General features: G+C 38.6%; 1 protein-coding gene across 3 annotated transcripts in view; it reads right to left on the bottom strand.

Moving 5' to 3' along the window:
• Nucleotides 1-160: 160 nt before the first annotated feature.
• Nucleotides 161-26,438, bottom strand: part of GLYR2 (glyoxylate reductase 2) — a 40,169-nt gene continuing 13,891 nt past the window's right edge. Inside the window, exons 3-12 of one of the 3 annotated variants that reach the window (XR_016056030.1) lie at nt 24,413-24,478; nt 20,830-20,905; nt 20,685-20,740; nt 15,066-15,150; nt 14,736-14,810; nt 1,223-1,275; nt 1,062-1,132; nt 900-972; nt 677-781; nt 161-564 (exon numbers count right to left, since the gene is read on the bottom strand). Coding sequence is in view for 2 of the 3 variants with exons in the window: in XM_088867518.1 (XP_088723644.1) it covers nt 412-564; nt 677-781; nt 900-972; nt 1,062-1,132; nt 1,223-1,275; nt 14,736-14,796; nt 15,066-15,150; nt 20,685-20,740; nt 20,830-20,905; nt 24,413-24,489 (810 nt within the window). In the remaining variant the exon portion in view is untranslated. Of the gene's footprint in view, nt 565-676; nt 782-899; nt 973-1,061; nt 1,133-1,222; nt 1,276-14,735; nt 14,811-15,065; nt 15,151-20,684; nt 20,741-20,829; nt 20,906-24,412; nt 24,499-26,438 lie in introns of all 3 variants that reach the window. The other 2 variants (XM_006826669.4, XM_088867518.1) reach the window with 2 other exon arrangements.

Here is a 26,438-nt window from a genome sequence, read left to right on the forward strand (position 1 = left end):
TGATGGTAGCTAACTTGTTAATCATGGTTTGGTAGGTAAGGGGGGAACAATTTTTACTTATATAGGAGGACCAATCAATGAAGCTACTATAAATCAGGCTGAAATGCTAGCATTTCTATATGGTTCGAAAATTTTCAGAAGTAAAAATTTGGGCAATTGCTGTACGATAGAAGGAGATTCATTGAATGCGCAGACTCAAGAGTCAACCAAGTGACTTGACTCAAGCCGGATTAGAGTCCAGGTTTTTGAACGCTAAGCTCAATTGTATTGTTGGCTATTGAACCAACAATTGATTTTACATCTTCTCTAAGGATTTGACAATGAATTTTTGAATATCCTCCCGTTACGGAGAAGAAAAGTTACCTACTTCCGAGCCAATTTATCTCCCCCCCAAAAAAAAGCTACAAGATGTCACAATTTTGTTCTCAATGCTTCAATGACTGCAGAGAAGTCCTCATCACTAAGACCACGAGATTTTGCTACTTTGTACAATTCATTTGCAGCAGCTGCAATTGGTGTTGGCTGTGCGACTGATTCCGCCATGCCCAGAGCAAGCCTCATGTCCTACAAACATTGTCAGTTCTTAAGAGTAGAACAAAGGCCTGCACAGCATTGTTTTTTCCCTCCTTTTTATAATTAGAAGAAAGGTCAAAGTTCACTGGTTTGGAATGTAAACCTTTTGCTGATGCTTTAATGGAAAAGCTGTGGGATACAATGCTTGGACCATAGAAGGTCCCTTAGTTGAGAACATGGGTGCACTAATAGCCCCTTGTGATACTACCTGTTAAAAGAATGAATACCATGGGAAACTAATTAACACCAAAAAAAGAATAAATAGTCAAAAAATGATTCAAAAATTCCTATGAGATACCAATATGCAAAAAACGAAATGGTCTAACCTCAATGAGGACATTAGGATCCAACCCCAATTTTTCACTAAGAATCAATCCTTCAGAAAATGTAGCCATCATGCTGCAATTGAGAGGCAAATGTATGCTCAACAGCAGTTGTTTCACTGCTCCAAATTTTTGACACTTGAAATTCAAATTAAGAGTTCAAACCTTCCCATGATCATGTTGACCACTAGTTTCATAGCAGCGCCATTTCCCACATCTCCAAGGTAAAATCTTGACTGTAGAATTAAGTATCCTAAAGGCATCATAATGGAGCATACAGAAACCCACATGGCTTGCGTTATAATAAGAGAGTTTGAGAGGCTCACCTTCCCCATGATATCCAAGAAACTTACAACCTTGTCGTAGAGAGATCTATCACCTGCAAGAGAACAGTTGTAAGTTTTCATTCTCAGTGGTCTCCCTCTAAAGTTGTTTATCAGGCACATGAATATTGCGGCAGAAATAATTTAAGTAGGGGAAAAGAAATAAAAGAAGAAAAAACATGAAAAGAACCCACCCCAAAGCATCCAGTTTTAAATAAAGATGACATTTCTGGCCCATGTTCTAATTCTCGTGAGTCTATACCAGCTCCTGCATGGGAGCTATCATGTTTTCCTTGAGCCTCCATCAGCAATTTTTTGTTAAAATATCTTCAGGTACTCAGGCAGACAAAATTGAGACTAATGATTTTTTCTTTTATGTTGATGTAAATGAATACTGTGCACTCAAAATTACATAGAACAATGCTATGTAGGTGGAAAGCACTTTCCATTTGTCATGCTTGGTGCTATTTTGATGAAGTTTTACACGTTATTGATTATAGGTCATGTGGTATCCTAGTCAACAGACCTTGCTGTAATTATAGCTACAACACTTTTCTAGCTTAATGCAATAACTCACTGTCATTTCTTGGAACAAGGTTTGACATGGTATTGTGGAATTCACAATACATGGATTCCTCTATTGGGTGATGTTTCATTGACTACACATTGATATAAACTTGCTTTTCTTCTTTGTTTTGAGTAGACACATTTAAGTTGTGCAAACCTGTACTGATTCAGCGAACTAATGCACAACTAATTTGCTGTTTGCCAACTCTTATTCTCCATGGCATGAGGCATCCGATGCCCCACCCATGTCTGACACTAACACAAGAACCCGTGACCGCATAAATAACCCTCGATATTCCCTCCATTATGAAGTGTGAGAGAAAATAATATAACTTCTCCATGTACGCCTCTCTCTCTGTACTTGAACTAAGATCTGATAGTTAACCAGAATGAGGTTCGAAAGAAACTACATTTCAATGTTTGTAACGTTTATTCCCTCTTTTGCTACAACTTGCAATTGCTTCATGATAGAAGTATATGAACTATTATAAACATGAATAAATCTAAAGTAGACTACGACTTGTGCCTAGCCAAAAAAGGCCCTACGTAAATATTTGGATGGAAAATCCACTGTCACAAATGGTAAATCAACAATTTATAAATTTTCTACGTGCGCTCAAATTGGCCTTCTCATTCCAAGACAGCATTGTTAGTCCAATCTTTGTCACAGAAAAGTTTGACTTCAAGCTTCAGTTCCCAAAAGTGCTTAGGAAGCTTCTGTGGCAGTATGACGAGATTTTTTTTCGCCCCCTTTTGGGGGAGGGGGGGGGGGTTGGGGCATGTTTTCCCACTGGAAACTGCATAGAATAGCTTTATAACTTCTTAAGGGCTAGTTCAGATTGCTGCTGCATTGTGGTTCAACAACAATCTAGCAGTGCACTGTGCACCTAAAAATAAACAAGGGGGACACTGTTTACAAAGCCTTCATGCAGTCAATGCAGCCTTCAAACATGCTGCCTTTTGTAAATTGGCTTAAAGTTAGAAAAAAAACCTAATCTCCAGTTGTAATATGCAGCGAGCAGGCTGAAATGGACCCGGAGCACATATCCCCCTCTTTTTTTTTTTTGGTAAGCAAAGGAGCCCAAATTACAATGTGAGATGACAGATTTACAATTTGAAATTGCAGACAAACATGATTTTCAACTTTAATTTATTCTAGCCCAATTTGGAAGAGCAATCTCACATTATTCTATTAGGCAATGGTGAGAATTACAAAGGGAATGTCAATTTAAGCTTGTTTGTTTATGAAATGTCTCACATAGATGCATTGGGTGTTCATTTGTCTATCATTTTATTGGATTGTTGGTGCAGACCTAGTAGGTTGGAGCTAGGGTTTAGCAAATAAGAAGATAGAGACGATCCAAAATTCAAGAAAGATGCAAAAACTAGAGATAAAAGGAGCACTAGCTGCTCAAGGGTTTTGAATAAAGTTCATAACAAGATGCTTCATTATGCTTGAGTATTGTTGGAGTTTGTAGCCTTTAAAGGTCTAAAGAGCTTGTACAATGATATTTATAGTGGATTATGTACTACAGTGGGAGTTTGTGTGTGAACTCTGACCAAGGGTTGGGTGATTATGGCCTTGGTTATGTCAAAAACTCTTACCCCTGGCATGTGGCACTACTGAGAAGGGTTCATAGTGAGCCATTCCTTGCTGAGATCAGACAAATGCCCAAGGAAGATTTTTGTAGGCCAAGAGAACTGTGTGGTCTCCTGCATGTGGTTGTAGACCTGCGAGAGCAAGGGGACCAATGCCTCAAAAAATTTCCGCACGGCATGTACACATGACATCCGCATTACCAGAAAACAGTCTTATAGAGGGACACGTGTACATGTGTATATAGAGGGCTCCCTTAGTACCAGTCCACTTTTAGAAATTTTATTATTTGGTATAAGAAATGTTTCAAGGGACTTTAGAAAATTTTCAGAATTTTCTAAAATTTATTTATGTTTTAAAATCCTTATAAATGGCATTTTGAAATTTCCAGAATAAGGAAGGGCGTGTGGGGCCCTTGGATCCAGCCGCACATGTGTGCCACCCTCACATGGGTGGGACATGAGCATATGGGGCCCACATGAGGCCCATAGGGATGGCAGGCCCCACTCCTTTATTTGTTTAAATTTGTTTTAATTAAAAGCATTTCAAGTTAGACAGTCTTTTAAATTAAAAAGGTTTTGTCGCCCATTCTTGTGGGAGCTTGTTTTGACCAAATAAAGTTTTGACTTCCAACAAGTCTTGGAAAGGTATTAGGAAGTTATAGAGTCGTTATAATTCTAATTAATTTTGACATTGGGCTTGAGTCAAGTAATAAATGGATAATGTTCCTAATTTCCACCCAAAAGTATGATGGCTAATTTGTGGGATAGATGGCTCAGATTTAATCTCTCTTACCCTATAGATTTCGTAAGTTCCCATTGGCCAAGCTGACTAATTAAGATAGGGCATACCTAGAGAAGGAATTCTAATCCAAATAGGATTCTTTCTATTTCAACACCTTTGGGCCCCTCCCTCTACACACTTTTCTCTCTCCACCATGCACCAAATCTCTCTCTCTCTCTCATCATTAAAATCTGTTTCACTCTCTCCTCCCTTCCAAAACGGGTCAAGCCACCCAAAATTTGATAAGACAAGGGTGACACGTTGAAACCCTAATAGGGTTTTGCTGTTTGGAAAAGAAAAATGGGTATGCCCAGCCATAGGAAGATTCTATGCCTCCAAGTCTAGTCTTGAATTGTTCCTAAGGGTTCTTACAAATCCTAGTATGGTTTCCATGCTCTCTAAACCTAAGATGAAGAGGTATTGCCTATGAAAGCTTCCTATCTCTGACATTCCAGCTAGACCGAATGGATAAAAGTACGCCATCAGACATGGATTTGGGTGTGGGGTGTATCAAGTCCTATGGGAGTAACTATAGGCATGATCAAGTAAGTCTGCCCAGCTGTTTTTATTTATTTTTCATTCATATTACATACTTTCTGTGATTTATCAGCAACGCATATTTTTTTAGGAATTTTTTTCAGGAACATATATTGTACTTAAATTCATCGTGGAAGAATCGATATTATTCTTGGGTTGCGTTTATTTGCTTTGACAGTAAAAACAAAGATCCTAGGTTGTATTTAGGGTTTTTATTTTTGATTTACAACACTATATTGTGGCCCATGTAAGTAGAATTCAGGTATTTTAATAGAAGTTAAAGGAAATTTATTCGAATTTAATACATTGAGTTCCATATAGCCACACCTTTCAAGTATATCCCTTAAATAAGAAAACCCTAAACAAGACTTCATCCTGGCCACCCATTTAATCTGATCATGGCCATTCATTATAAAAAATTGTAAGTAAATAGAAAGGCATAAAAGACTCTAGAAATTACTACTTATACCCCTAAGTGAATAAAATGATTAAAAAATAATTAAAAGACACAAAAGGACAGATTCAATACTATTTTTCTCTACTGCAGTTCCTCTTGTAAACTTTAAGCTTCTCTCTCTTATCTAGATACTTGAGAGCAATATGCTGGGCTACATTAATCCCCCTTCCTCAAAAGCATTCTCTCTTGAATTTGGCGGCTCCTTTACAGAGGTATCACCACGATATGGAATGAGATGCTTGACATTAAAAACATAAATATAGCTAAGAAGCTTCAATTTGTAGGCATGGTCATTAATCTTTTGCACCACTTCACAAAGTCCAATTTAGTCTGGCTCAACTTATGATATTCCCCTGCTGGAAATCTATCCTTAGTCAAGGCTTCCCAAAGAAAATCTCCAATAACAAATATCATATGCGGCAATGCTTGTCAGCGGCTGCCTTATATTTGGCATTTGACTCTTTTTAGCGGCTGTCGAACCTTGTCATGAATAAATTTGATGTGTTCGAGCAAGTCGAGAGCACTTCTTGGGTTCTGTCGATAAACAATCTCATAAGGCCCATGGACCGATTCTAGGACCTATTAAAAGCAAACTCAGCATGAGATAAGGTTTAATCCCACTGCTTAAGATTTTCGCCCCCTAGACTACGAATTCAAATTACCCAAGCTCTAATTCACTGCTTCACTCTAACCATCTGTTAGTGGATTATATGCAGTGCTGAAATTCAGTGAACTGCCAAGCTTCTTCCACAAGCTCCGCCAAAAATAACTAGTAAGATTCCAATCACATTCAGAAGTAATAGATTTAGGTACACCATGCGATCTAACAATGTCCTTAAGGAATAAATGTGCAATATGCAAGGCATCAGTGGCCTTTCTACAAGCTAGAAAATGAGCCATCTTAGAAAATCGATCACCCACAACAAAGACTGAGTTCATACCTCGCTATTCATGTGGCAAATCAAGGATAAAATCCATGCTCACATCTATCTAGGGCAGCTCAGAAATGGTAATGGCATGTATAGGCCGTCATTAGTGGCAATCCCCTTGGAGAATTGAAAAATATGGCATTTATCCACATATCTACTCAAGTCCTGCTTTACCTTTGGCAATGATAATCAGCACTAACCAAAGCCAAAGTCTTATCTCTACCAAAGTGTCCCTTGCCATGTGCTCTTGGACAATTTGCTGCCTCAAAGAATAATTAGGTACACACAGATGATTCCCTTTGAAAAGAAACCCATTGTACACAACATAATCATCACGCTAGCCCAAATCAACCTCTTGAAGAATTTTTTGAAAGTGTGTTTGCTGCTAAAAGGTCTCAGAGAGTGTCAAATTCCAACACCTAGCCTACATAGAGGTAAGCATAGAGGCTCTCCTACTTAGTGCATCCATCACCTTATTTTGTTTGCCAGATTTATGCTTTAGGGTAGAAGTAAACTCCTATAGGTATGCCACCCACTTGGCATGTTGATGATTCAACTTATGCTGGCCATTAATGTGCTTTAACACCTCATGATTAGAAGAAAGAATGAAATCCCGCTGGATCAAGTAGTGTCTCAAACGGCGTAAAGTTTGCACAATAGCATATAACTCGTAATCATAAGTAGAACACCTCAGCTAGGCGCCATTCAATTTCTCGCAAAAATAAGCTACGAGCCTGCAATCCTGACTTAACACTGCACCGATACCGACCATAGAAGCATCACAATTTACTTCGAGGACTTTGTCGATGGAAGCACTAAGATTGGTTCTGCCGATTGCCTGAATGTGATCTTAATGAAGCTTTTGTTTGCTTGTGGTGTCGATTAGAAGGCTTTGTTCTTTATACAAGTAGTGAGAGGTGCCAAAAATAGTGCTGAAATGGTGTATGAAGCACCGATAGAATGATGCTAACCGATAGAATGATGCTAAACCGTGAAAACTACACACATCATGGATTGACTTCGGCACTGGCCAATCAACAATTGCTCGGACCTTGGGTTCATCGGCTCTAACACCTTCTCCGAAAAATTCATAAACAAAGAAAACCACTCGGTCAACGATCAATGTGAACTTCTTCATGTTGGCATATAATTTTTCTCGTCGCAAAGTAAGTAAAACCTTGGGCAAATGCTACTACAACGGCAAGTTAGTAGAAGTGCTGTAAATTAAAATATCATGATAATACACTACAACACATCTACCAATAAACAATGGGAGTACATGATTCATGACTAGCATGAATGTGCTCAGGACATTAGGTAGCCTAAAAGACATGACCATCCACTAGTACAGCCCTTCTCGAGTCTTGAACGCTGTCTTCTAATCATCTCCAGGTCTGATTCGAATTTGATGATAGGTGCTTTTTAAGTCTATCTTCAAGAACACCATACCACCTGCAAGTTGGTCCAACACACTATCAAGCCGGGGCATGGGAAACCTGTATTTCATTGTAATTTTGTTTATAGCCACGCTGTCTACACACATCCTCCAGCTGCCATCCTTTCTGGAGGTGCTAGGACAACACAAGGACTCATGCTCTCCCTAATATAGGCCGGTCAATAACTCTTCTACCTGTCTACAAAGCTTTGCATGTTCTTGTAGGCTCATTAGATAGTGTGGATTGCTAGGCAAGCTAACACCTAACACCAAATCAATGTGGTGCTCCATATCACGCATGGGGGAGCAACATGGGTGTTAGCTCCTTGGGAAAACATCACAAATTCGTCTCAAAATTGGCGAACCACCTCAGGGACCATATTACTCACCGGCTCCTCCTTCCCCACAAGTGCAAACACAACCCTAGATTACACATTTCCTCTATAAATCTGGCCAAGAAAGAAATGGGTACCCTCCCAGTGTTTACTGTTTAGCTCCAATCTGATGTAGATCAAGAGATGGATGGATTCAGCATTTTTATTCTTCTCAATTTTGGGGGGCTTAAGTATTTCTTTATGGGTGTACTTTTATTTTTTTTATTAGGGTTAACTGTTAGAAATAGGATTAGTCTGGGTTTTGGGGTTAGTTTGATAAAGTCCTTTTAGTAATTTTATTTAGAGCAAATTATATACAGACTATATTGGGAGATGTCTATTACCATTTGGTGTCCAATATGTCCAATATTATGAGCACCACCTCCACGTTATTTTTTTTTTCTTAAGCTTCCCTCCTGTCCGGCAATGAGAACACTGGACAGTGGGCTAATCTTCCCGTGAAAAAAATTTGGGCACATCCGCCTCGCTTCCTCAGCAACTCTGCTTCACCTCAAAACCATAGTTGAAAGAGAGCTCAAATTCTAGATAGAGAAAAGAACACAAGATGTAAGTACATGGTACGCAGATGATATTGCTCACATGACCTCTCAACTAAATACTCCGTTCCTCAACATTAAGCCATCGATCAAGCATATAAGAGAGAGGTTATAAAAGTCCTCCATGTCCCTCTCTTTCTATAAGTCCTGGCACAAAATTGTGGGTCTCTCTCTCTCTCTCTCTGTCAAAAAACAGAACCGATGGATTTTGCAGTGCTCTCGAATGCAAATAAGAGGTTTTTGTACAATGTTGGAGCATACGACTGTGATGGTGAAGACGATGTAAGTGCCTGACAAAGCAATTGTAATTTCTACTACTCCTTTATTTGCATCTCTGTTAAATTTCTTCCTTTGATTCCGCAATGGCTTGGTCATTTTTGTTGAGCCTCTTCCTATTGTTCAGCAGGGAATAGTTCTTAAAAAAGTGAAAAGAAACAAAATCCTTCAATCAAAAAATCAACATCGCAGAGAATGGCATGAGATTGCTAAATTACAAGAAAGCGAACAGAGATGGGATAATTAGAGAGAGAGAGACTCACTAATGAGTTCAAAAGCTACTCTGCGTGCCCAATATTTGCAGGGTGAGGCACCATGGATGAGTACAGGGGTGCTCAGGCTTGGCTCTGCCATAGAAGCAGAGTTCCTGAGGAAGCGAGGTGGATGTACCCAATTTTTTTCGCAGAAAGAATAATACCCCTTTCCGGTTTTTTCATTGCCGGATAGAGGGGCAACTTAGGGAAAAAAGGGGGTGGTGCTCGTAATATTAGACATATTTGACATCAAATGGTAATAGACCTCCCCCAATATGGTCCATACATAATTTGCTTGTTTACTTAAGATAATAAGAGTCATTTTTTTTAAAAGAGGTTCGTCTTGTTAAATTTGAAAGACTCCTTTTTTTAGGAGGGAAGGATAAGTCTTTTTTTTGGAATGAATTCATTTACTAGGAAGGTTTCCATGTCCATCTTTTGAGATGGACATGGATGCGAGAAACTTATCGTTTAGAGGAGAAAAACCTTCATTTCTTTAGGAGAAAGAGTGCTTAGAAAGGGAAGGAGCAGTAATATAAAAACAATGCCTATTCTAATTGGCTTTTGGATTTTGATTTTGGTGAAGGAAAAGAAACTATTTAACATAAAGAGAGAAAGAGAGCTGCGTCTCTTGTTTACTCTTGATGGTGCATGAGGAGGTCCGGATCCTTGTATTTGTGCCCCTTCTTCTTGCAATCTCTTCTTAATTGTTTGTTTCTCTCTCTAAAACGCGGCTATATTTGCCAGTTGTTGGTTGCCAGCGATTTTCAGTTGCATCACATCTCCTTAGAAAATTTTCAGGTTATCCTTCCAAAACGTATAAGCATCCCATCATGTATGGCATGTATATCATGTTGCCAAGGCCTCCCCACCAAGATATGACACACATACATTGTCACAGCATCACACCACACATTATCAGTATAGATCTAGCTAATGGAAAAAGAAACTAGGCAACATTTAGAGAGTGTTAACTCATTGCCCTTTTTGAACCAGGACAATTCTAGGGATGTGGAGGCTCTTTCACACTCAAATGCAGCTTTGTAATGGCTTCCTCTAACACAATATTTTCGCAACTGCCACTACCATTCACCATGGTACAAATCCTTCGTTCAATTATTCATGAGGAGCGAAATATAGTGGTTCACAGCCAATCTTCTTGTGTGTCTGCTTTTGGCACCAAGAAGCTCCTTCTGGCCACTAATGCTTCACCAACGTCTCCATGAGTAACAACCTCTTCATCACCATAATCATCGGAAACAGGATCCACAAACACATCTATATCAACTAAATCATCCTCTTTGATTAATAGCTATTTTGTCCCTCAGCTAGAATTCTTCCTACAGTCATTCGACCTGTGGCCGGGCTCTTTGCACTTGAAACACTTTATTGCCACACCACCAACCTGATTTCTCAAGTTCTGGCCCTGACCAATAGCACGCACCGTCTGGGGGGCTCTGACACCTCTTGGGACTCCGGATTGTTGCTGCCAGACTTTCCCCAACCTGCTCCTGCGCTTGTCCAATACTCAGCCAAGATTTGGAGACTACTGCTGGCATATTTTTAGATCTGAACTGACCTCAGTTTTGTTGTTTCTCCACCACCAAGGCGCGCTATGGATATTCATCACATCTTGCAGAGACTGCCTAAGACCTCCAATATATCGCACCACAAGCTGGTCATCATCCTCAAAATGCTCGTTACACAAAAGCAGCTGATAAAACTCCTCCGTATAGTCATCCACAAACCTACTTCCTTGCTGAAGATTATTTAAATGCAAATACATAGTTTGCAAGTATTTGAAGGGTAGAAAAGCCTTCTCATCTTTATTTGGAGAATGTTAACTTGTATTTAAAAAAAGAATTTACATGAAGAGTAAGCTACCTATGGCATCCCACATTTCATAATGAAGAAAAGCCTCTCTCATCTTACGCATCATCTTCTCCCAATCTGTGATTTTGAGCTGTCCTCTTTGTGTACGTGTCACCTTCACTTGTTCCAACCAGGGCAAAGCTCTTCCCTTAAGGTTTATGACGACTTAAGGTACTTTCTTTTTCTCAAGAACCTCCTTAAACTCCAATATCCACTCCACTGTATTCAGCTAGTCAATGAATTCTTAAGCTGTCAGGCCCCCATTAAACTCGTGGATCTCAACCTTGAGACCGGCTTCCCACCTCCTACTAACCCTATCTGTACGATTAACTACCTCTCTCCTTGGAGCTTGATGATGGAAGGGATTTATGGATTCTTCATCTGCCTAGATCTTATCCTTCTGAGATCAAGGTTTTCATTTGCGTCTAACACAGAGTCAGGGTTTCAACCAATCTCCTCAGATATGCAATCCTTTCCCACGAACTAGCATAAAAGGCTTCTATGGTTGCTAATTTTCCAACTCTTCCTCTGTGTGGAGGCATGGATGTTGATCTAGGGGACAAAAATCAATTGTATAGTACTGTCCGTACAGTGCTACAGTATGTTGGTAAAAACTATTTTCGTCCATGCAAATCATTAGGATCTTATACCAGCCTCACGCAGACCCAATAGCTTGAAGCTAGGGTTTAACAACAAAGAAGATAGGCCAAAATTAGAGCAAAATACAAAAGCTAGAGACAAAAGGAGCAATAGGGGCTCTAGGGTTTTGAATAAAGTCCATAACAGGATGCCTCATTATGCTTGAGTACATCCCTTATATAAGAAAGCCCTAAACAAGGCTTAATCTTGGCCATCCATCTAATTTAATCATAGCCATTCATTATAAAAGACTTTAATTGAATAGAAAGACACAAAAGACTCTAGAAATTACTACTTATGCCCCTAAATGAATAAAATGACTCATGAAATAAATAAAAGGCATAAAAGGACAGATTCAATAACCATTTTGGCTCCTCCAGTTCCTCTCGTAAACTTTAAGATTGTCTCTCCTAATATACACAGGAGCAGTATTCTGGGCTGCATCATCATTCAATTAAGCATTACATATGGCCTTCATACAAATGGTATCTTGTTCACACTTAAGGAACAAGATTTTGAATCCACAACTTGTTAACTAGAATTCCTTTGCATATTTCACTTTTTTTTTCCTTTAGGATATGAAATCCAGATAATGACTTTAAGAGGTCAACGAGCAAGTATAGTATTTCTACAGGATTACCCTAAGAGGTATCCATCACAATCCTCCACTACAATCAATTAACGTTTAGTATCCTCAGCAGCCATTGCTGGATTGTACATCTCGTAGTCATTAAAAAGCATCTTGTTGATAAGGGTATTGTGTCACACATTTTTTTACCAGCCACTAGGTTTGGAAGGTTCTATTTTGTCGTGTAGTTGAATTCCATCATATAATAACTATTCTTATTCAACATGTTATTATTTTATGTAATCAAGATACAAGTATGCAACCCCTTTAATCCCTCATGAAAAGGTATAAATCTAGATGGGGTCAGGAAAATCAGGACTCAATCAAGAGAAGAATAATCTTTTAATTCCATCACTCAAGTACGAAGCAGGTATTCAGGTCCCATGTTATTGTTGGTCACATCATATGCTACATCAACAAGCTTGTCCTCACAATGCACAACAAAATGGACTTCTTCACACGAAAAAAAGATACTCTATTTAAAAAATGACTTTGTGTTTGGAAAGTCCAAGGAAAAATGTGGAGCAAAGAGTAGATTTTCCCCTTGGAAGGAAAGAAGACAAAATCCTACAGAAAATATCAAACCTACCAGTCTAACATGTGTAATGTCACTATACTTGCCGATGACAACATCATCCCTTAATAACCAAAATATCAGAAAAACAAATTCAAAAGAAAAAATACTAAACTGGGGGACAGTGAGATGAGTGAAGAAAACCTATTGCATGCTCAATGATGCATGAAGAATCAAGGCACAAAACCATAAAGTAGATATCCCTCTTGGAAAGGTAAGAAGACAAAATCCAAAAAATAAAATAAAAATAGTAACAACGATACCTAATAGTTTGGCATGCGTAGTGATGCCACCAGGCATGTGGATGACAACATTAATAACCATAAGATGGGAAGAAAATTAGGAGAAAAATGAGAAATAAAGACTGATGCAACAGAAAGCAGAGAGGCGTGAAGAAAACCTTACTGCATGCTCAATGCAATATGAAGAATCAAGCAAAACCCATGAAGCCTTACATCTCTTTGCTTTGACACAATGTGTAGATCAAAAATCTCAGATTATTGAGAGGGATCACTTATTTATAAATCTTAACAAAACATAAATGAAAATTCCATTAAAATAAAAGATAAGAACCTTCCATGGGAAACAAACATAAAAGTATGAATTAACTTTATATCAATTGAAGGATGGAAAAAGAACTTGTGAAATATGGGTCCAAGCTACAGGTACAATCTGTATATCATATACATACTTTGTTCAACCTCAACTCCTCCTTTGACCTGTTCTCCTCTCTCGCCTCATATATTTAACAATGCTTGACTGCACCTCAGTGTTACTTGATATTCTAACAGTAATCTTTCAGAAAAAAAGAAAAAAATCAAATATTGAACAAATGTCGCTTTATTTTTTAGATATCTAAGCCAAAATGGGCACTAAATATTCAACTTCCTGAACTATGTAGGTCATCTCTTGTATAGTTTCTTCCAACAAGGCTCTTCATTCATTTGATTCTTCCACGCTGAGTTTCTCTTGCTTCAATTTCCAAACAGAACATGTAGGGGCTTGGAGCTCCCTCTCAACCATGCTGATAGATAACATATAGGAAAGATTGCATGATTTGAAAAAAAACCATACACAAAATTTTGCTTCCGAACTTATGATAAGAGGTCTTTCAAACAATGTAGATTTCTATGCTGAAGTTGAACTCAGATGAATCATGAGTTACTACAAATATTAGGGCACAATCGTTCCTTGGTTGTGTCCAAGAGTACCAATCTAAGATCTGGGGTCAGTAGTAACTATAAGCCTGTCACAAAAAGGTTGGCAATCGATGTATAATAATCCATTCCTACGCAATTAACTTCACAAGACATGTGGCTACCTCCCCTTTACCAGGTGTAAGATTGAAAATGCAGGAGATACAGTTGTCATAAAAGATATAAGTCATAGAATACATGTCATATTTTTCTTATTAAGTGTTCACATGATAAAATCCATTTCATTTTCACTGTTCTATTTTAGTCATGTGGCGCATAGAGTGCAAATAAGCCTTCCTTACCAACTCTTACTAGGCTAATGGCAGTAATTTTTTTTAAAACACTCCCAACAAAACCACAGGTAGGTTTCCATAAGCTAATAACATAAGGTGGAGTTAAGTAAAATTATAAAAATAAGGACTAACTCACATGGGCTTACCATTAACTTGATTGGAATGTTGATTGGAATGTGGTTATTGGAACAACCATATGAGGCTGTGTTTAAACCTCATTTACCCACCTAAGTAAAACATGACCTTAATATTTTTTTTAACATTTCAAAATGAAAAGGACTAATTTCAGTCAAAGAAAAACAATCAACGTCTATAGAGAAAAATTCAACATAATCAGTAACTGCAGTGAAGTAACTCCATGTTGTGTCCCTAAAGATGTGCTCTTATTTAAGATAACAATTAATGCATAGATAAGTACAACTACTATACCATCACCATTTTCAACATCTTAAAACTAAAATGACTGCTCCTATTTAAAGAAGAGAAAAAAAAAATAAAAAATTCAAGAATGGTATGATACAGCAAGAAAAATATAACATAATCAGTACCTGCTGTTAGAAAAATGAGCTGGCCATCTTCTGCAGGCTTTTTGGAGCCTGAAACTGGAGCCTAGCAAGCATAACCTTTTAAACAATGTCATGATTTACAATTCACAACAACGCACATTAATGGAAACATCAATAACAAAAAGCATGAACTATAGGGGAGAAAAAGCACTATGCACGCATAGCCTTTTAAACAATGTCATGATTTACAATTCACAACAAAGCACATTAATGGAAACATCAATAACAAAAAGCATGAACTGTAGGGGAGAAAAAGCACTATGGAAACACACAATATATTGAAACTTTTAGGAGAAAATGAACAAGCCTTACCTCCAAAAACAATGCCCCTGTACTTTTGATGTTTCCACCAATCAATTTAGAAGTGGCGCCATCAACTGTTGATATATCCACATACCTGCAAAGTTTCATTTAAAATGGAAAATAAATGATGCTTTATGACAACTAAATGTGGCTTTCATTGACATTAAAGAGCACAGTAGAAAGCTGTTTCAATAGGTAGTGCCAAGGATCAATAGGCATGTAAGTTACATCTCCCAATAAAAAAATTGAAGCTTAACAATGTATTTTCCAAATACAAGAAAAAATCCTATACCATCATAACAAAAAATTTCCAAAGAAATTCATAATCATATCTAGATGTGCAGTGCTAGAAGAAGGATGGGGTGTCAATCTCATAGGAGTGAGTGAGGTAGGGGTTTTCTTCCAAAAAAAAAAGTGGGTTAGGGTTTGCAAATCGAATCCCTGTTTTTCTATGATTATTAATGGTTCCTTAAAGGTTATTTTATGGCTTCTAGGAGTTTTATGTCAAGGGGAACCCCTTTCCATAGTTCCAAATATGTAATTAAAACCCTATTAATTCTTGTTGTTTGGTTAGTTTCACCATAGGGAAAACATATGAAGAGTTGATGTAGTGCGATCTAAACACAAGACAGCTTGAGCCTAGGAAGGGGGGAATGAGAGTTTCTACTCACTTTAAGTCGATTTCTTGAGGAGAGGAGAGAGCAAGGAGTTATATCTGCTTTGTGAGCATAGGATGATTCTTGCCTTAACTCTATTCGTACCCCCATTACACCCTAACTTAAGGAGTTTATTAAGGTTACGCCTGAGAATTTGTCTGCTGGCGTGCTCCAAATGAAAGAGATAGCATTGAATTGATTTTATCCCTAGTCCTGCTCTTCTTAACCTATCACACCACGGTATGACACCATGGTATGGGTCCAAAAGAGCACGAAGAATTGCATAGGTAGATAACCAGAAAGGTAAACCAGGGGTTGATTCAAGAGAGCTGACGTCTATGTGCTGTCCCTGCCTTGTTAGCTCCAAAGAAAGATGGTCCTTCGCACATGTAAGTGTATAATATGGCCATCAATAAGATCACAGTCCAGTACCAATTTCTTGTTTCCTATGTGGATGATTGTTTTTCAAGTCGTTGGGGTCAGAGGTTTTTTCCATAATTGGTTTGAAAAGTGAATATCTTATTTGTGTTTTCCCTGGAGAAGAGTGATAAACAATATTTAAGACTCGGGAGGGTTTGTATGAGTGGTTGGTGATGCCGTTAGGTTTGTCCGACTGCCCAAGTACTTTATGAGGATCATGAAGACATTAACCATGTGCTTCGCCCTTTTATTCTTAAATTTCATAGCAGTATATTATAATGATATTCTTATTTACAGTTCCGGTGATAATGAGCACTTCCATCAAAGGCAGGTATTGGAAGGCAAAAGTTGTAAGCCTCAAGAAGTGCTCTTTATAACAGTAGTTTGGTATTTCTAGGGTTTGTTGTTTCGCTAAAGGGGTTAAAGTTGATCAAGCTAAGGTGCAAGCAATATTGAATTAGCCTACTCCATAAACCATGGGAGAGGTTTTTGGAGTTTCCATGATTAGGCCGCTTTTTATAGGAGGTTTATTAGAAATTCAGCAGGCATTTCAGTGGACAAAAGCAAGCTTGTCAAAGAGACGATGATTATTACTCCCATCTTGGCACTCCCAAATTTTTAGAAGAGTTTCAGGTAGAGTGTGATGCTTCACATATGTGTATTGCAACTGTCCTTAGCTAAAAATGCAAGCTCGTAGCCTTCTGTAGTGAATAGTTGAATGGGGTCTAAGGCTAGGTACTTACACATGATATGGAGCTTTATTTCATTGTGTAGGCACTTCAACATTGGAGGCATTATCTCATCTAGTGGGGATATATCTTACTTTCTAAGTACGAGGCATTTAAATTTTTGAATGCTTTGAATAGGCACTGTTCAAAGTTGCCTGATTTGCAGGAGTTTTCCACTGTGATTCAGCATAAGTCGGACAACCAAAATAAAGTGGTAATGCATTGAACAAGAGGTCTAACTTCCTTCGGACCCTTGCCACGTCTGTGATTGGGTTCAGTGATTAAAAAAGTGGACCGCCCAGTGCCTAGGCGAGCGCCCAGCACCCAGCCCTGGGCGACCGCCCAGGGGCGGAAAAACAATTCGGTGGGGGCAATTTTTGTCTTTTTTTTATTTATTTATTTTTAAGGGCCAAAAATTAGGGTTTTAGGTTCAATTGAAACCTAAAACTTGTTGGAGCCAAATTTAGAGAGAGAAAGCCCCCAAAAAACTAGATTGTGGTGAGTTTTTTAGGATCAAAGGGTTACTCAAAGTTACTCAAACTAGATTGTTTTCTTCCTCATGGTGGTGTATTGCAGTATTGGTGTGATACTATTTGATAACTTGGTTTGATAATTTGGTTGGTTGGAAAATTTTAAGTTTTAATTGGATATAGAGTATGAACCGACTTATGGATTATAGTTATGCTTATGGAGTGTGTGCTAAATGCTAAATAATATGTAGCATAATTTGAATTATGTACTGCATATAACTGATACTGACATAACAGCAGAACGCCAGAATCCTTATTTGGATTCAACTGGGCCACTCAGGTTCTCGGCGCCCGCTTGGGCGCTGGGCGGCCTGGATCCCCTAGGCGGCCTAGGACCCGCCTAGCACTTTTGAAACTATAGTTGGGTTTGAAGTCCTACCCCAGAATATGCTTCTAACCCTTGCTTTCTACATAATTCTCGAGCAGTGTATGCAAGGAAACATTTATTCTTCTATATTTTGCAGGACGGGTTTCTCTTTAGAGAAGCTGACTGTGTATTCCAGAGGGAGGGATCTCTTCGTATTCAGATTATTGGTCAGTTGCACGCTAGAAGTCTTAGTGGGTACCTCGGGCGAGATAAAACCATTGCACTAGTGGAGAAGAAATGTTATTGGCCAAGACTGGATAGGTATGTCAGCTAATATGTAGAGTGATGCCGGGTATTTGAGCTAACCAAAAGGCCAGTCTCAAAACACTAGTTTGTATTCCACTTTGCAAATTCTTACCACCCCATGGACAGACATCAATATGACTTTGCATCCTTGCAAATCTAGAGGTTGGGATTCTGTATTTGTGGTGGTGGGATGCTTCTCTAAGATGCTGCACTTTATCCCTAGCAAGAACAACCTTGATGCCTTGCATGTTGATGATTTGCTCTTCAGGGAGGTGGTTCAACTTCGAGGTTTCCTAAGACCATAAATTGTGATCAAGATGTGAGGTTCGTGAGTCACTTTAGACGTACCCTATAGAAGACGTTCGCCACTCACCTTCAGTATAATAGCAGTTATCTTCCATAGACTGATGGTAAGATCGAGGTTGTTAATAGAAGCCTAGAAAACCTATTGAGGAGACTTGCAAGGAGACAAGCCTTCACAGTGGGATCAGATTCTGCCACAAGCTAAAATTTCCTATTATAGCACAATCAGTCGATCCACATAAAGGTCAATATTTGATATCGTGTATGGGCAATCGCCAAATAAGGTTCTAAATTTGGGGCCCTTGCCTGAGAAAGAGCGAGCAAGAGATGATGCTAAAGCCTTGGTCGAATATCTCAAGAGGTTCATTGGCAGGTACGAGAAAAACTTCAAGAAAGCTAGGACAAGTACAAGGCAGATTCCGATCAACACTGATGTCAGAAAGAGTTTAATGAAGGTTTTTTTGGGATGGTGTATCTTAGGCAATAGTACAATCTTGGTGGTAAGCTCAAACACGAGAACATTGGCCCACGCTGTGTGCTTCAGAAGAATGGCAATAATGTATACAAAATTGAGCTTGTGGAAGGGTACAGGATCTCTCCTATTTTAATATCTCTGATCTGAGTATCATGGAGAGCCTGTGGATGCTGAGGATGCTTAGTGGAAGGTGCAGATGCACAAGAGGTTGGTGAGAAGATGCAGAATATTCTTGACATTCGGACCATCATTAGCAGTCGTGGTTCCTATAACTAGTATTTGGTCTAGTGAAAGACAAAAATGAGTCAGAGAATTAGTAGGTTTCAGACGAGCTGAGAAAAATTGATGAACAAGCATAGGGATGACCCTGGCAATAAGTAGATTACAAGAAGATGCCCATGCATAAAATCAACAACATTGAGAGTACATTTGTGTCTCGTCAATGGCAGGAGTATCATGCAATAACCCTGGCCAGTCCCTAAAAGGGCTTGTGAGATGCAAGGTAGCAATTCAAGTTTCATCCAAGAACACAAAGAGTGTCATGCAATAAATAATAGGAGTTCTTAGAGATAACTCCTGACTCGAGAGGATATAGAAATAGTAAACTTTTGTTCTTGGACCTGAGGTAGATACAAACTCTTGTCATGATACCTCACTCCTATTCCTACTCGACACTAACCAATCTGACAGAAGGAAGATGCAGCATAATACAATCATATGATTAGGAACAAAACATTTGTTTCATAGAATCATTCTCCTTGTGACAAAGACATGAGATCTCACTCAGACAGAATTGCACAAGAATCCATTCATAATCAATCTTTTTATGCCGTAATCATTACATAGTAGCCAATTTGACTTTTCTTAATATTTGACAACCAAATAGGAGCTTTTACGACATCGTCATGCTTGGTCCCTTCAGCAATCAGACCATTTGTGCAGCGGCAGCACCAACACCACCATAATCAACAACGGCAAAAACAACAACAATAATGACAATTGGAAGTTTTTCCAATGACAATACGTGTAGGGATCGTCAAACTGCCCCATGAACTCAAAACTTAAGAATTGAGACAAGAAAGCTGGAAATAAATTTGGCACACTACAGTAAACAATAATGAAGCAAAAGTTTGAATCCATTTGGAACTATGCAGTTTCACATGTGCGGCGCTGTCACGAAAATTTCCAAGAATGTATAGCAATCGATACAAAAGGAATCATTCAAGAATCTGATAAGCCATTTATTGTGTGACCAAATATTCCCATAAATTCAGAAAATACAAATTATTTGCAACAATTGGTCCAAAATTTCAAGAGCAGAATTAATACGAAAAAAAAGAAAAACTTTACATATGAGGCATAGAGAGTCCTTCGGGTTGACTTCAGAGAAAATTTGCCACACAATCCGATATGTAACTTTGCCAAAACATCACTTTGTTATTCCCCAAAGAAATCAAGTGAGCATATGTTCACTTAGCTCATACCCTCAGAGGCCAAAATACACATCCACAAAAATGAAGGGAAACCAAGCTGCACAACTATGTCTAGGTTCCAATCCCAAATAATTCACCAATAAAAGACTCATTAATCATGACAATAATGACAATCAAGGTTCCATTTATGGCTCTCAGAACATGATAAGTGTCTGCAATTCAAGATGACGACAGGGAATATAATATCAAGCAATAGAATGTCTTAATATTAGGTCAATGCACACATATATGCATATAGGAATGTGTATATGTCTGTATATATGCATACAATCACACACAAAGTATAGAGGTAATAACAATGAAATCAAAATCTCAACATGCAAACTCTTTTACATATTACAAAGCATTTACATCCTCATTTCCATTAAGTTAAAAATTCCACTAAAAGAAGAAACTACTAAGTGCAGTACCCTTTTCCTGGACCAATTCCATGAATAACACCTTGAGTTCCACAAGCAACATCCACCTAGAGCGAGCATGCAGTCTTGTAAACTACCAATTCGAATGAACAAGATACGGATATAACATAAACTAATAAGATCAAATAAAACATACTGCACTTTCAGGATCAGCAAGCATTGCAAATGTAACGTCACAAGAGGACGCAACTTCCATTGGGGAAGACTCATATCTGTAAAACAAAGAAATGCTATTCTATAAGCAATGTTCAGGCACAATATATACATAGTTGTGATTTGCTTAACATTCACTACAATTGGCTAAATATTTGACAATAAATTGACTGTGCAAATAACCTAAGTGGATAAAATCACCTAAAAATGATCCTGCACGGGAGCTGTGAAACCCAAATTTTTTAAGAGCGAAGTCAAACATGCTAGCATCTATGATATTCAATGGCCCAGGGCTAATTAACAATATCTGAAGATATATAACATTCAGAATAGGAAAACAAGTTAAACTACAAGTACAAGCATAAACTTGAAGAGAACAATCTATAGAAACTAACAAAGTCTTGAGATGTGCCTATACCATATTACCAAATGCAGTCACCCATTAAATAATATATTTGTTAGAAGTAGGCACAAAGTATGATCCTCAAAATGCAGAAGGGTTGACAAAATCTAATTGTTTCCCTTCCAGGCCATCAGGGTCTCTTAATCCAAATATGGAAACATCAGCGCAGATCCAAAAATTGAGCTAGGTGTACTATTGGCAATATTGTTGTGCCACCTGTTCGATGATTACTATTGTGCACCATCCCAAAACTTAGACACAAGGTTCACATGGATATACTATTAAATTGAATTTCCCAAAATAGTTCTGCAGTAAATTATGAGAGATCAAACGGTGGTGATGTTAGAAAAGAAAACCATAATTAGTTATTGGTTATTTATATCAAATCTCAATGGGAATGGGTATTTTGGTTATAATAACGTGAGTTAAATTATAATTTCACTCAATTTATGAGAGAGTAGGTGTTACCCAAAGTACATGAAAAATAACTTATATGCATTTGTTTCCATCCTGTTATCAAAAAAAAAAAAAAAAAGGTGGCCATCCCCCTCCATAACAACAACAATGATAGTAAAAGGGGAAGGAGGAAAGAAGGGGACTAGGGAGCATGCCCTTGTCTCTTTGTCTCCCCCCGCCACCCCCCCCTCCCCCCCTAAAAAAACAAAAAAAAAAAGGGAATCTACCCCATTTTAATCTCTCCATCTTTCCTAAAAAGGGGGATAAGGGCCCTACCCAATCTCCATGTCACAAAAAACACATGACAGAGGGAAAGAGTCAAGTACCCCATCATCTCTCACAGATTCTCTCTGATGCATTAGGAAAAAGAGAGAGGGGATGAACACATCCAAAATTCTCTCTCTCTCTAGCTCACCTATTCTCTCTCTCTCTCTCTCTCTCTCTCTCTCTCTCTCTCTCTCTCTCTCTCTCTTACTAGAATCATGGTGTGCCTTACCCACCCAACTCTCTTTCAAACTATACCTTTTTTAAAAAAAGAAGAGGGTGGGGGTATAAGCCCTCTCCGTATAACCACATCTCTTGTTATAACTAATCACTACATGGAAGAGTTGGGGGGGGCAACCCTTTTCCCCCTTGTCCATCAATATGGGGAAGAAAGAAATCTTAAAAGACGAGGCAAAAGAAGGTTCGATCGTTTATTTTGAGAAAAAAGTTCTTTCTCTGACAAGAGATAGAGAGCCAGAGAAACGGAGTGAAGTAAAGGAAGACTAGAATCAGGAAATCAAGGCGGAATTCAATTGGAAACCATAATGCAGGAGCATACCCACTAGGTTACAAAGTTACCAATGCTATGCTTTCCACAATCATAATGCAAATCCCTATAAAGGGGGAATTTGATACCGTTCATTGTTTGTTTTCTTTCTTAGTTTCTTCTTTGCTACAATGAAAGGCAAGCATGAAATTTGGCATAACATAATTATTAGAAATTCCATATGAATTGGATAAATTTCCTAAACATGGACACTCTCATTTAAAGTTCCATAAAAAATAATGATTCTCTCTAGTTTCAAAGCATTTCATTGAGTTTACAACTCTTTTCCTTGGCAGTTATTTGTAACGTTCATCTATACTTTTGATGTTTATTTGGTTTAAAAGATCATTCATGCAGCACACAACATTAGCAACTATTTGTCTATATATGTGAATGTCTATAAATGTACACATACAAACACACATAGACACATTCAAAAGCGGGAGAAAGAAAAGTTTGCTTCAGGAATCACCAAGGAAGCTGTTTTGAGGATGACCAGTGTCCATGGGTATAGGATTTCTCCAGATAAGTTGCAATGTCCATGAGTTGCATCAATTTCTTCATTGATGAAATGATATTTATAAGAAGTGTTCAGCCATTCGGTATTTTTAGTCCAATATCGGACAAGAATTTCAGGTTAAAAACAAATTAGAAAAGAAATAAAAAACTGGACGTCAAGCAATTCAAAGCCCTCTTGATGCATTTTGTTTCTAGAAAATTTCCTATACCCATATAACGCATAGCAATTGAGATATTAAGTGGGTAGAAATGCAGTCCTATATGGCTAGCCTTTATCATCATCCACACCTTATCCCAACTATTTGGGTTTGGCTATACGAATCCTAGTCCATCACTTTTCTCGATCAAGGGCCATTCCCAAGTCAGACCATAAGTCACCATGTCTTCTCTCACTATTTCCATCCATGTCCTCTGAGGCCTTCTTCCTGCCCTTTTAGAGCTTTCTACCTGAATCAAAGCGTCCTTCCTAACCAATGTTGTTCTAGGTTGATTGCGCACATAACTAGAGCATTTAAGTCTACTTTCCCTCATTTATCACCTATTGAAACAACCTTTAAGTTCCATCGAATGTTCATTCCGAATTCTATTCTTCCTTGTCATGCCACTCATCCATCTCAACATCCTCATCTTAGGTATACTCATTCTATTGATATGGTGTTACTTGACTGCCCAACATTCCATCCCATAAAGCGTGGCTGGTCTTACAGCGTCCTATCGAACTTCCCTTTCAGTTTCATTGGTATGCAACAATAATATAAGATTCTAGAAGCACATCTCCACTTTGTCCACCCGATTCTAATTCTATGAGCAACATTTTACTCAAACTCTCATTTCTCATGGATAATTGACTCAAGATATCGAAAATAATCTCTTTTAGGTACTTCTTGGCCAAAAATCTTAACCAATTCAATGTTTTTGCTCTTATTGTTACTAAACTTGCATTCTATATATTCTATGTTAGTCTGGCTAAATTTAAAACCTCAAGATTCTAAGAAAACATCTATATGGAATTATATGATCCACTTTTGTAAGTTATTGAATGTTTGTTTCTAAATAGTAGGTGTATGCTATTGTTAGAGAGTAGAATTATTCAATAATGCAATATTATCATTTGTTGTTGCTCCCATGTCCTCTTTGATATTTATCCGTAGGATCAAACACAAATTCCTTCTTTTAGTTGTAGGATCAAATAAAAATTCCAAAATCAAGCACCAAAACACCAGTCCAAAATTCCCAACAGTGCACACAATAGAAAAGGCTAGAATAAAGTTGACTATTAGCTTCCATTAGAAGAAAAGATATCCCCCTGGGAAGGACAAAACACAATGAGAAGGCCTACCAACAACATCAGAGTAACAGAAAGGGTAAGATACTTACTTCGCCCCTAAGTTGATGAGTGGGTCACATTTACTCTTGGTTCTATTCCAGATTGTCACGTTGCACCTTTTTGACATACAATGCACCTGATTAAATTCCTCAACCATACACAAAATGAACATAGAGATGATAATTGCAGTCCAATAGTTTACAATATACTATTTCAGGAATGTCAAGGTTAACAAATAAGGGAAATGGAAAAACCAGCCATGAAGACAAGAAAAGTCAGTCAAGTAGACAGCTAATAACACTATGCCATAACAAATGTGAAACTATTAGTTGGATGCAAGGATAGTAAAAACCTATTCCGCCTTGCCAAAGATCAAAGCATAAAAATAAGCTCACTTGGAGCAGTAACCAAATGATAACATCATACTCCACTTGGAACAAATTATGTGTTATTCATGGATCCCTGAAATTCATAACCAGAAGCTGAAAGCTTGATTATCATTCGAATATAACAAATAGCAATACAATTTAAACAAGAAGAAAGATAAGGAGAGTCTTCGAAGTGGCACATTCATTTAGAGGGAATGCCAAGAGTTCAAATATAAAACTTTGTGACTTTTCAGTTCTTTCTTACATGATGGATTCCATTAAATCTGATAGAGTAGCATTACAGACCATTGCTGCATCATACCACTATGTTTCTTTAAGAATGAGATTATTTATTTATTTTTATTTCTTGAGAAAGCTTGACTGTAATGTATATTAATATTTAACCAAATTATAAAAAGCCCTCCTCCCCCCCGCCCCTTGCTGGCAACCAACAGGCTGGGTGCTCAGAAGGCATGGGCAGCAAAGAGAGAGAAGAAAAGCAGGCCAGGAAGGAAGAGAGAGAATGAGAAGAGGTATATAGTGGCCCACATCTTGCGTGCTTGGAAAAGAACTCCACACTTTACAAAAACTGGCTACCCTCACTGAGGGAGCTCAAGCACAAAAAACAGGTGAGGCCACCGGTGACAAAAGTAGCCTATAAGAAATAGACTAAAATGCCTGTAAGGGGAGGACTAGAACAAAGAAAATAGACAAGGGGGGTTGTGGGGGGGAGGTTAGAGAGAAAAGAAAAGACAGAGAAGGGGGAGAAAGATCAGTGTAGAGAGTAGGAAGAGGTGTATGCAAACATTCAGGGCTGCAGACACTAAATGAATAGCCGGAGGGTCAAGGAAGCGAAGAGTGAGTTGCTGAACCTCCGCCTATCATTACACCCTAGCCAGACAATCAGCATGGTGGTTGGTCACCCTCAGAACTTGGCGACAAGTGACCAGGCGGTTCTTGCAAAGCACATAGATGTGATCAAAGTAGTCAGCAAGTCTCCATGGAGGTTGGTCATGCCCTCACAACCCATGAAATGACATTCCTAGCGTCCCCTTCCATTGTCAAGGATCCCACTCCAGCAAGGATAGGATTTGAGCACTTAGACCCTTAGCATGGCGACAGACTCGGCAGTAGTGTAGTTGGAGTGTCCCAGGTAACCTGAAAAAGAGAGGATTTCCCCTTCAGGACTAGCCAAGCTGCACCTGGGTTACCAAGAGAGCAACCATCAATGTTGATAAAGAAGCCTATGGGTCGAGGGACCAAGAAGGCCTGGCTATGAGAGCTCTTGGGACGAAGTGCACAGTGTTGTGCCAATTCATCCTAAAGTCCTCTGAGGTTAGGCTTTTATTGTGGGTTAGAAACTTAACCCAAGAGATGGTGTCAACTGTTATTTGTTTGAACAGGACTAGGGGCAGCCGACAAATGTCTCGAAAGATCCTGGCATGCCTTCCAAAGCCCTCAAAGCAGAGCAAAATATGCGGCAGACCATAGGCAACGACCTAATATGGGAATGGGTGGGAACATCCAAGCAGTCAGAAGTTGCCCTACCAACAAGGTCCCAAACACCCCAGATGCCCCTAGATACTCCCAATGTCTCTTTGACCTCCCACTGGCAATGGCTTCTACCCCAGTTAGCCCTCACTTCTGCAGTGTAGGCCTAGGAAGTTCGATATCTATGGCAACCACATCGGGTTGAAACAAGGCCCAC

The sequence above is a fragment of the Amborella trichopoda genome, chromosome 5, assembly GCF_054954075.1.
Source record: "Amborella trichopoda isolate Santa Cruz 75 chromosome 5, AtrichopodaSantaCruz75HAP2 v2.0, whole genome shotgun sequence".
Taxonomy (NCBI): domain Eukaryota; kingdom Viridiplantae; phylum Streptophyta; class Magnoliopsida; order Amborellales; family Amborellaceae; genus Amborella; species Amborella trichopoda.